Raw genomic sequence first — 12,152 nt, 5'->3', positions numbered from 1 at the left:
TCTGGGCCATGTTTTCTTGGCCCAGAGCCCAGGGCGCACTCTCCTTGCTTCTCTGCCCTGTGGCAACCTCTCTTAACTTTCTCTCTCTAGACTCTCCTAAAGCATGGGGGATCACCTTCTCTTCCTCCCAATCTGTAGCTGGGGAAATCCTCAAATCCTGCCTCTGTCTCTCTTTTCCCAGCTATTGGCTGCTGGCATCTTTATCTACTAATCAGAACCACCTGGGGCAGGTTCTGAGACGCTACATGGAGATCCTCTTGTGCAAACAGTTTTTTGGGGAGCATAATATATGAATATAATTCATAATATAATCTATAATCTATAATCTACATCTATTCGTTAAAATATCCAGTTGCATATTTTGTATTGAAAGTGCTATTTCATTTATAAATCTTCTTAAAATCAATTATGTTTTTAGATGGAGTGGAAATTAAGAAAGCAGCTATTTAGGGGATCTGATTCAAACTGGCAGTCTAAACAGCTCTTTTACTAAAATACATAGATTTTTAAAAACAAACTAAAATCCATGTAACAATTTATCAAGGAGAATTAAATTTAAATTAAACAAAATAATTAAACCACGCAAGAAAATCCAGTATTCGCGCTCTATAGCGTAGCTGAGCGTCAGAGCACTTGCTTAGCATATACAGAGCTCTGGCTCAATTCTCAACACTGCATAGAAAATCAAGTAACATTAAATTTTAATGTTTGGGAGAAACAAAGCAATAAGAATTATCTCATAGAAATGATAAACATTTAGGTTTGTTTTCTAATCTGGCTTCCCTAGTATGGTCAATATGAGGAAAATTACATTAAATTGCTAATGAATATTTCCAACAAAGGGGTTTTATTTTATTGTATTGTTTAAAAGATTTTTACTCAGCATTTACAGGAACCAGTCATATAAAGTTGCATTGTGACATGACTAGATTAAAGTTCCCTTGAAGTGTTTCCTACTAATTTTATAGAAGTGTAGCAAATGGCAACAGTGTTTCTAGTTTGCACAGCAGGAAATATAAACTTAACTTTGAGCTAAGTGTTGGTTCACTTTCTTAATTCTCTTCAGATCATTTCATAGTTGGCTTTCCACGCCAATGAAGTATAAGTTATGTTTCACAGTGCACTCGGGATTACTTTGGAATCTCCAGCACTAAGGTGTTTTAACGATGTTAACTTCCTAGCAGCCAATGGCTCTGAGTTCTGCTTTTTATTATTTAGGAAGGACAGTTGCAATGGCTTGCGGTTGTGATCCTTTATTTTTATAGGGCATTTCTCTATCTTATGGCTCCATAGATAACAAGCCCATGAGGCAATGTGCAATATATAATAATTCAATATGTACTGTTCACACATTACTGCCATTTGTTCTTTCAGCTGTCTGTCACCCTCCCTGTAAAAATGGTGGCCTGTGCATGAGAAATAACGTATGCAGTTGTCCTGGCGGATACACCGGAAAGAGATGCCAGACAAGTAAGAAACCACTAAAGTATTTGCATGACACAAGGAAAAGCGAATCTTTGTTGTTTGACACTTGTTTTTGTTTTTTTTTTTTTTCTTGTTTGCTTTTTGTTTTTTGCTTTTTAACTGAAGGCATCTGTGAGCCTATGTGCATGAATGGTGGAAAATGTGTGGGACCGAATATTTGTTCCTGTGCTTCTGGCTGGAGTGGGAAACAGTGTAACACACGTAAGTAAAACAAAGAAGACTCTTTGAATGTCAACGCAGACCTTCCTGGGGGCTGTGTGCAGCAGAATGTAAGACAAAGTCTTTCTGTTTCATCTGTTTGTTTTTATTTTTGCTCCTTTTTTTTATACTCTGGGAGATACCATTTGGAAATAGTGAAAGACAGAGTCCTCTGTAGACAGTGTCCAGCATTTTCTAGATTTTCAATCACATATGCCAGCATAAGCCATGGGTCTGGACTAATCTGAAATTGGGTAGCAAGGAAGACTTGAAATGAAATCACCTGAGCTCAGCAGTTCAGGTCTTTGCAGGATGAAGTTCTACCCATTCCAACAGATTAGCTGCAGAGCTAGTGATGACTCCCCTCCCTCAAATGTCTTCTTTATTCTTTGTATAAAATTGCTATTTAATCTGGGGGTGAAGGTCCATGCCTTTAATCCCAGCACTTGGAAACCAAGGCAGTCAGATCTCTGTGAACTCAAGGCCATCCTGTTCTACATAGTCATTTTCAGTCTAGGCACTGCTACATAATGACAGTCTGTCTCCAAACAAACCAAGACAATTTTAAAGTAATATATGTAGTGCTTTAAAATGAAAACCACTGTAAAACTCCAACAACTGGGGAAGAGGTAGGATGTACCATGGTACTCTGAAGACCATTTAAATCACATTTTTCTCTCTTCCTTTCCCCTGTTTTTGATACTGTAATATAATTACATCATATCTCCCTTCCCATTCTTCCCTCCAAACCCTCCCATATGCTCCACCTTGTTCTCTTCCAAACGCACAAGATCTTTTTTCATTGATTATCCTTTTGTGCATATCTTACTGTATGAGTGTGGAAAGATACAGATAAAAAGAAACAGAGAGAGAGAGAGAAAGAAGAAGAAGGGGGAGGAGGAGGAGGAGGAAGAAAGGAAGGAAGGAAGGAAGGAAGGAAAGAAGGAAGGAAGGAAGGAAGGAAGGAAGGAAGGAAGGAAGGAAGGAAGAAAGGAAGGAAGGAAGGAAGGAAGGCAGACTACTCAGTCTGTATCATGCATGTTCTCAGGGATGACATTTGCTGTTGGAAATGACTTGATGTGCTCCTCTCTAGAGAAAACTTTCTCTTGATGTTGGTATTCCTTAGTTGTCTATGGTTCTTTATGTAGCGTTAACATCTCTGTTATTACATTTCCGGATCTACTTTGTCAGGTCTATTTTTCTATTATTCTTGTCCTAGTTCAGTTCTTGTTTAGAGCAACATGTTGGTAAGACTTTTTTCAAGACTATGCCTGATATTGGGAAGTGATATTGGGATAAAATGTTTTCTTTTAGTTTTTTTTTTTCATTTTATTTTATTTTACTTTGGAGACAGGCACTGATATCATTTAGTCTGGCCTTGAACTTTCTATGTAGCTGAGCCTGAACTCCAGATAATAATGCCTTAGACCCCAAGGTGGTGGGATTACGGGTGTGTTTCATCACTCCTGGCTGAGGAAAGATCTTCTCATTCTTGACTTGTAAACTTTTCTTCTTAAAAAATTTGGTTGTTTTATAGTTTATATTATAATTTGACTCACAGTTTAAATTTATAATTTCTCTACCTTTGTATTTTCAGCCATCTGCCTTCAGAAATGTAAAAATGGGGGTGAATGCATAGCTCCCAGCATGTGTCATTGTCCCTCCACCTGGGAAGGAGTGCAGTGTCAGAAACGTAAGCAGCATTCTCTACTTCATCTTCTACAAATGAAAAAGTTGGAATAATCAATCTGTAGCTTATAAAGAAGTCCACAGCAGAGACAAAATTTTAGAATACGGATCCCTTTGTAATTAAAAAAGATGGACCCATGAGATGGCTCAGTGGATAAAGGTGCTTCCCACCAAGTCTGGTGAGAACAGATTCTACATGCTGTTGTTTGACTTCCACATATGTGCCATGTCATCCTAATTCTATTGTATCAGTCTGATAAAATATCCTGACAAAAAGCAGCTTACAGCAGAAAACATTTATTTTAGCTTATAATTACAAGTTATGTTTATCACTGCAGGGAGGTCACTGTGGCAGGAGCTTAAAGCAACTAATCACATCACATCCACAGTGGTGAGAAAAGAGAAGCTGATGTTCCAGTGCTTGGATAGTTTTCCTTTCGCTCTTATACACTCTGGGGCCCTAAACCTGGGAATGGTGCCATCCATTTCAGGCTGGGCATTCTTACATTATTTAAAACCTAACCAAGATAGGTGCAACAACATTATGAACTAACCAGTACCCCGGAGCTCTTGTCTCTAGCTGCATATGTATCAAAAGATGGCCTAGTCGGCCATCACTGCAAAGAGAGGCCCATTGGACTTGCAAACTTTATATGCCCCAGTACAGGGGAACCCTAGGGCCAAAAAGGGGGAGTGGGTGGGTAGGGGATTGGGGGGTGGGTATGGGGGACTTTTGGGATAGCATTGAAAATGTAAACGAGGAAAATACCTAATAAAAAAATAAATTAAAAAAGAAAAAGAAAAAGAAATGTCCATAGGCTAACCTGATCGAAGCAAACCTTCATTTTGATTTTCTTTCCTGGTGGTCCTGGGTTATGCCAAATTGACACTGAAAGCTACTTTTCACATATACAAAATAAAAATAAAAATTTCAAAGTAAAAATAAATGTTGGCCAATTTTTAATCCATTTGAAAGAAGTAAGAGTTTATTTGATAGTTCATTTCCCAATCCTTTTATTTCCTTTTAAAGATTTAAAACAGCATGTTAGTCATACAAATAATGGGTTTCATTATGACATTTCATACATGTGTATAATGTCTACTAATTGTATTTATTTCTGCTGCCCTCCCTTGTCCCTCTCCGCTCCTCATGATCCTCCATGAATGCGGAAGCTTCTGTTACAGGTGTAGACTGATATTGTTTAAGCACAGCCTGAAGCTGGGACTGTGCATGCTCCACACTGCAGGACCATTATGTAAATTTTATGTATTGACAGTTCTAACTGAACATAAATGTTACTGCCATCTTCTGGGAAATGGTGGTAATGCCCACTCAAAAATATGATATCTAGAGGATGGAATTCTGTTAGTGTGGAACCCTGGAGTGTTACCTTTCTCCCCAACCATATATGGCAGCAGGGATGAAAGCAGCTCTTCAACTCTTATGTAAACGTTCACAGTTACACTTGGCAACAGTGGGACTCCCATGAAAAGTCACCACACATATAAATTTTGTGTTTATTTTCACTCAATATTATTTAAAAACATACAACCTGTCCTTTAAAACATTATTTTTAAAATGTCCTTTACTGATAGATCTTATTTTTTAAAAGACATTTATTTTATGTATGAGTATACTCTAGCTGTCTGCAGACACAGCAGAAGAGGGCGTGGGATCCCATTACAGATGGTTGTAAGCTACCATGTGGTTGCTGGGAATTGGACTCAGGACCTCTGAAAGAGCAGTCAGTGCTCTTAACCACCAAGCCATCTCTCTAGTTCACATTAAAACATTATTTCAAGTATTGTATCAATTTCTGTGATGCTACTGCACAGTGTTTATATTTAATGCAATGAATTTTCCCTTCCTCTGTTGGTGAACATTTCACATATTGACAAGAAATTATTTTACTACAAGCATTTTTATAGATGATGATTCACAGATAGATATAAATATTGTAAAAATTACTTTAGGGGAGATTTCTACAAACACCTTTCTTGTATGGACAGTGCAATCATGGTCCAAGAAGTAACTGAATATCTGGGCATGGTGGTTCACACTTGCAATCCAACCACTTGAAAGGTTTGGTCAGGGGCACTGCAATGAGCTTGAGTGATTTAGTCTACATAGGGAGCACAAAGCTAGCAAAGGCTCAAGGAAGGTTCTGTTTCTAAAAAAAAAAAAAAGAGTCAGGGTGTTTCCAGTTACTGTCCAAAGTAGGATATAAATTGTTTCATATACATACCAGTATCAAATTGTCTCTTTGAAACATGTTTTTAAAGATATATTTCAAATAACTTAGAAAATAAGTAATACAGTTTTAGTTTAATTTAATAAAGTGTACCTTGAGTTTGGAGACTGGGTTCTGGAGTTATGAGAGCATATGAAGTAGATTTGCCAATAGGCAGACGACTGGCAGATTCTTTATAGCCTCAACTTCTTTTCTACTCTAAGTAACTACCAGAAAATTTAAATCATGCATGGTTCATATGTACTTCTTTCCTATGGTCAATTGTAAATTATTTTATTTATTTTTAAGTGGCACAGAAACTGTGCATATCTCTGTGTGATGTTCCAATCCATATATGTATCATATGAAGTAATGACCATCAAGAATCACAGTAAAGACTCCAATCACAAGATCGCTTCAGGACAGAGGCACACAGTGTATTATGGTATTCTATTAAAAGGCATGATGACTATAAAAATCTGCTTGTTGCAGCCATTTGTACTCAAAAGTGCCTTTATGGAGGAAGATGTGCATTTCCTGGTGTATGTTCTTGCCGCACTGGATATTCTGGAGCCAAATGTGAAAAGAAGATATAGGTATGTGATACTACAAATAATAGATGGAGGCTTCTCTGTCTGTCTTCTACCTGGTAACTGACCACTGTTGATATCTTATTTCCAAAACAGAACATACATTGATTCAATGTTTGACTCCAAAGCCAGAAAATATTATCATTTTACACTCACACAAATGTCTTATGTTCCTGTAAATGAGTGCAATGTATAGGTCTCACCATACAATGGGATGCAGGATTCCAAGACAACAAAGGACAGATACTTCACAATATGGCATAGGGCACAATTAATTTATTCTTTGGTCAAATGCCAGCCTCATATCTCTCAACATACTCACCACTTAAAATTAATGAGCCACTACCTCGGTGATTAGAGTACAGCCCTATACAATTTTAATGGCCATGTATCACAAAAAGCAAGTCTCTTCTAATAATCCCCCCCAAATTCTCTTGCTTTATTTGCCATCTATTAAAATACATTTCTAGGAAAAGAAATATACCTATCACTGGAATTGGGGATTCTTTGTGTTTTAGAAACCAAAGAACCAAGGGAAGAAGAGGATTTCTTGCTGTAGGAGATGCTCTCACCTTGACTTATAAGGCAACTGTTGTAATGCATTTATTCCAAAGCTTCTGTCTACAAGTTTGCACTCCATCTGCTCAGTCACTACTCACATTCCAGACTAGCAAGATGTTGTTTGGTTCTGATTTCTACACATATTAGATATGTGTGGCAATGACATTCAAGTACACATATGTGTGCACATGCAGAAGGCCCTTCAAAAATGTCTTGCTCTATGAGTTTTGATATAAAAGCCATCACGTATTACTCCATACTTCAAAAGGCTCAAGGGCCAACTTGAGATGTGAGGGCTTGAGGATCTGGGGTTTAAGCTCAACTTTAGCTATGTAGTAAATTGAGACACTATGTCAAAATAAAACAAAGTAGCCCAGAGATCACGGAAATCTAAATATATTGAAACATGATAATACTTAAAATTTTTAAAAAATGTTCTTCTTGAAGTTTGAAACTGGATCAATCTGTTTTGGGATGCAAAGTCAATTTCTGTATTGTTTTCTCCCTGCACTTTTTTTTCATCCAGAAAAAAATATGGCCCCACCCTGATAATAGTAGGGACATAATACAGTCATGGTGCGAAATTTAGGATTTCAAGATGTTCAGTGCTTAGTTGGTTAGATCTGAGTACAGGACTGGGGAGTGGTGAGGGAAGAAAAGAATGGGAAATGAGGCTGAGAGAAATGTATGAACTATTCTGAATATGCAGTCCTTTCCAAAAGATATAAAAGTCAGTTTTATTGGACATTGAACATTTTGATGTAATACTTACCCAGTGTGCATCATATCAGTATACAAGCTTCAGACACAAGTGGGCTTATTTACACTCATTTGGATCTATTTTATGAAAGCAGTGCTGAGTGTGGCAAATTTGACTTTCACGTTGACAGAACTGAAGGGGTTTGTATGCCATGCCAGAGGAAGGGGAAATAAATAGATAATAATAAGATTTTCTACTGCTTATTGGAACGTGACTTTCTCTTTCTATTACAGATGAAACATCATTAAGAAACATATTTACAAGCCTCTATCATTAGATATGCAGTTTTATTCAGAAATAGTTGAAGATAATTTTTGAAGCTTATTTGTATATTGCTTAAAGTATTATAAAGACCAAATAAACTAAAAAAATGTGGAAGGATCTAAGTTGTCAATATCAAAGAAAAACAAAATAAAAGCTCCAAGTAATTTGAATTTGACTTTGAAGTTTGATTCTTGATATTAAGTTCATACTCCTGATACAAATATGGTGATATTTGTAAGTTTGTGGTTTTATCAGTTGCAGCTGCGACTATGTCTGTATCAGAGGTCAGTGAAAATGACATGCTACTTAATGTCTCCTAGATTCACAATGTTTAATGCATAAGTATAGAGTGCCAAGGTTTTTATGAAAACTGGGATGAAGATAGAGACCTAGAGGTTGTCAAAGTAGCTGCAAAAGGTCTGAAAGCTTCATACTGAAGATTCCTGCCTAGAGCCTAGTACTTTCTAGAATAGTACTTCTTAAACTGTGAGGACCTTTTCAGGGTTGCATATCTGATATCTGGCATATTGCATATTTATGTTGACATTAATTAAAATTATGAATCATTGAAGTTACCAGTCATTAAGTTACAGTTATAAAATAACAACCACAGCATTAAGAAGGCAGAGAACTCTAGAAGCTTTGGTGCTGCTGCTGCAGTCCTTGAGAATCTTCAAACTCTAGCACCAAATCTCAAACACAGTAGCCTATACTGAAGCATGTATTGCAACGTTGCTGTGAATCTTTCAACTATCCCAGCACCAGGTATAGATGCCAGTGAAAAAAATAATAGCTTGGTTCAGGGGACATTAAGGAAGAGGTTGCAGGAAGAACACAGAAGCGATAGAGTGGGGATGAGTGTTTTGAAATTCTGACTTCCAGATATGACATTGGTATCACAATTGTAAACCCATAGCAACTGGAGTTCCTGCACACAGGCTACTCAAGAACAAGTCAGCCAAAATTCCAGGATGAATTGCATAGATGGTTTCTTGCACCACCCATGACTAGCTATTGGCAGTAGATAGTTGCTAGAGAACATTCCTTTCTGAGGATATAAATACTGGTAGACTTCTCATGCTCCAGTGAATGGTTCCAGACCCAAGCACATATGGGTACTACAAACTAGACTGGGCTATACAAAACAAAGAAAACGTTGTATGGTTACTAGAGGATCCTTTGGGAAGAACAGTGAAAGTTGGAGATGGTACATGGGAATAGATGCAGAATATGTTTTCACACCTAGAGAGGTATTACTAAGAGCACAGTATAGGAACGGGGCAGGAGATCCACTAGAGGACACACCCAGCTGAGGCCTGTGACTGACACATTGGATACAATTCAGCTTTACCTCAGCCCAAGCCTGTGGACTTATGAAGGAAACGTCACCTTCCTATTCTCTTGAATCCATTCATTTGCAAAGTAATGGTGAGCATACTTACTTTAGAGTGCTTCTTGGTAATTTTAAAGTTAAAATGAGGTTATTGTAAATTTATAGCACATAGCAATTGAACATAGGTCAACCATGGTACTTGAGTATAGCTTAGTAGAGACAGAACTGGTCTATGTAAATTATCTTTTATTTGATTACTGCTAATTATCCTTATTCCTTCTAGTTCTTTCTGAACTTCATCTGACTGGTTCAACTCAGCTGCTTGGGCACAAACTATTTGTCTAAACTGATTCATTCAATTTGGCTTATCTCAAGTTCTTACTGAATTCCTCTGTTTGGCTTTAAACTGACTCTGGCAATTTCTTGTAATCTCCTGCCTCCATTTTATTCTCTGGCTTTAACTGCCTCTGCTGACCTGCACTGAACTGCATGCACTCAGGAAGAAACTCAACTCTACTGCACTGTACTCACTGCACTACACTCACTGCACTGCACTCACTGCACCGCATTCACCACACTTGCTGCACTGCACCCACTGCACTCACTGTGCTGTGCTCCCTGTGCTCCCTCCACTCACTGCACCACACTCACTGTACTGCACTCGCCACGCTCACTGTGCTGCACTCACTGTGCTGTACTCACAGCACTCACTGCGCTCACTGCGCTGCGCTCACTGCACTCATTGTTCTGCACTCACTACACTTACCACACTCACCACACTGCACTCACCGCACTCACTGCACTCATTATGCTGTGCTCACTGCAACTGTGCTCACTGCACCACACTCACTGCACTTGCTGTGCTCACTGGTCTGCACTCACTGTGCTCGCTGTGCTCACTGCACTCATTGCACTGCACTCACTGTACTGCATTCACCGCAGTAACTGCACTGTACTCACTGCACTATACTCACTGCATTCACTGCACTTGCTGCACTGAACTCACTGTGTTCACTGTACTCACTACACTGCACTCACTGTGCTAACTGTACTGCACTCACCATGCTCACTGCACTCACTGCACTGTGCTCACTTCCCTCACCACACTCACTGTGCTGCACTCACTGCATGGCACTCACTGCATGGCACTCCCTGCACTGACACTCAACTCTGGCTAACCAATAACTGAACTAACTCTCTCTCTCTCTCTCTCTCTCTCTCCCTCCTTCTCTCTCTCTCTCTTCTGTGCTGTTCCTAAGTAGCTTTTCTTCTGAGAGAGTTGAACCTATCCTATCCCTGACTTATTTTGTCAAATCTTTCTCTGATTCATCACTTTGTCTGTGTCTCAATTAGAAGTTGTTTGGGATTAAAGGTTGTACCAAGGTCGTGTCTACATTCCAGCCAGATCACACAGACTTAGAAGCTCTTCGGATGTGACCAGAGCAGCCATGTTGCTGGATTAAAATCCCTCTGCATGTCTATCATTCATAAAGGTCTGGGTTCAATCATCAGTACTAAAAAGGAAAAAGGAAAGCCTAGCATATGGATTGTATTCTAGTTATTAATAATATTATTGCTAATATCTACCAGTTAGCCAAGCTGGGGCATCGGTGACAGATGTCTGTATTTGGTTTTGTATTTTTCAGTGATTACTATATTTGGTAGGTATGGTTTGTTGCCAAGTTTAAATATTTACTCTTAAGAAACACCAAGTCAGCAATGTGTGAGTTAAACAAGATAAAATTTGTGATCAACACTTAGGAACTAGACTACTCTAATGAAGGTTCACATATAAAGAGAAAATCTGGGGATCTGAGAGCATACTGAGCTGGTCCACATAGCCAACAAGTGTTCAGTTAATGGATCCATGAGGCTCCCTATGTAGTTTCCCCCGTGTGTTTTCTCAGCATTTATTAATTGAACTGCAAGTAAGACCTGTGCGCCTTTAGTGGACCTTAAGGCCAGTTGTCATGTGCTTTTTCCATTTAAAACCTAAGCCTGGGCATAGTGCTTAAAGGACGTGTACATACTCAGCACTCAGGAAGGTTGTGGTTCTAATCCCCAGTCTCCCAAATAAACAAAATTATGTATTATAGTCATGTTGGTATAAAGAAGAGTGCATGAGTGTTAAAAGACCACACCTGAAACTCCATTCTTCCCATTTCCATGGCTGTCTAAAGCATCGTGGGCCACAGCTGCTGGACCACTCTGCTAAGTAAGAAGGGTTCTACTGTAAGACAGAGGTAGGCTTTTGTTTGGTGTTGTGTTTTGCTGTTTTGTGGGAGGGGACTCACAGTTAGGCTTGTCACCCGTTTTGCAGAGTACTCTTTAAACCTCTGCTGAAGATATCTCAAGATAGTTTTAAAAATTAATAAAAGCAAACTCCATGCCATTACAATGTTTGTACGTGTGTGTGTGTGTGTGTGTGTGTGTGTGTGTGTGTGTGTGTGTGTGTGTGTGTGGTGAAAGAGAGAGGAGAGAGAGAGAGAGAGAAAGAGAGAGAGAGAGAGAGAGAGAGAGGCAGAGAGAGAGGGAGGGAGGGAGAGAGAGAGAGAGAGAGAGAGAGAGAGAGAGAGAGAGAGAGAGAGAGAGAAAGAGACTACCTGTCATTCTTCAGTTTAAATCTATAGTAATCTCCTGTAGTTTCTACACTGAGATGAAATTATCAGACTTGTCCTGCAGATGGTGCTAGAGCCTCAGTTCATCTTAGGAACTAGGCAACCACTTTGATAAAAGCATAGGAAGCATTTAATGCAAACATGACACTTTCAATAAGAAAATCATTTATGAGCCTAGACATCTCCATTACATTGGATGATTGCCTGGTAATTGTAGGCACTTGCCTTGGCAGTTCACAGTTCCCATTGTGCTAGTAAGGGATATTACATCCACGTAAAGATGTAGTGATGTACTGAATTCATCAGAAGTTTACATTGCCTTGAGTAGTATATGGTTAGACAGAATTTTCTCCATTATTCTGTGAATTGGGAAATGTTGATCAATTAAAAGAGACAGTGTTCCAGGTAGTTGAGACTATATTT

The 12,152-nt window shown here is 38.8% G+C and overlaps 1 protein-coding gene across 1 annotated transcript in view; it reads left to right on the top strand.

Annotated features, from left to right (window-relative positions):
* The window catches only part of Vwde (von Willebrand factor D and EGF domains), a 68,526-nt gene extending 60,718 nt beyond the window's left edge, over nucleotides 1–7,808 (top strand). Inside the window, exons 26-30 of the mRNA NM_001368871.1 lie at nucleotides 1,375–1,470; nucleotides 1,591–1,686; nucleotides 3,281–3,376; nucleotides 6,096–6,199; nucleotides 7,748–7,808. Of these exons, the coding sequence (NP_001355800.1) occupies nucleotides 1,375–1,470; nucleotides 1,591–1,686; nucleotides 3,281–3,376; nucleotides 6,096–6,199 (392 nt within the window). The 3' untranslated portion in view covers nucleotides 7,748–7,808. The remainder of the gene's footprint in view (nucleotides 1–1,374; nucleotides 1,471–1,590; nucleotides 1,687–3,280; nucleotides 3,377–6,095; nucleotides 6,200–7,747) is intronic.
* The last annotated feature ends 4,344 nt before the right edge of the window (nucleotides 7,809–12,152 follow it).

This window comes from Mus musculus, chromosome 6 (genome assembly GCF_000001635.26).
Source record: "Mus musculus strain C57BL/6J chromosome 6, GRCm38.p6 C57BL/6J".
In the NCBI taxonomy this organism is placed as follows: Eukaryota; Metazoa; Chordata; class Mammalia; order Rodentia; family Muridae; genus Mus; species Mus musculus.
This window is presented reverse-complemented; position numbering and strand designations above follow the sequence as displayed.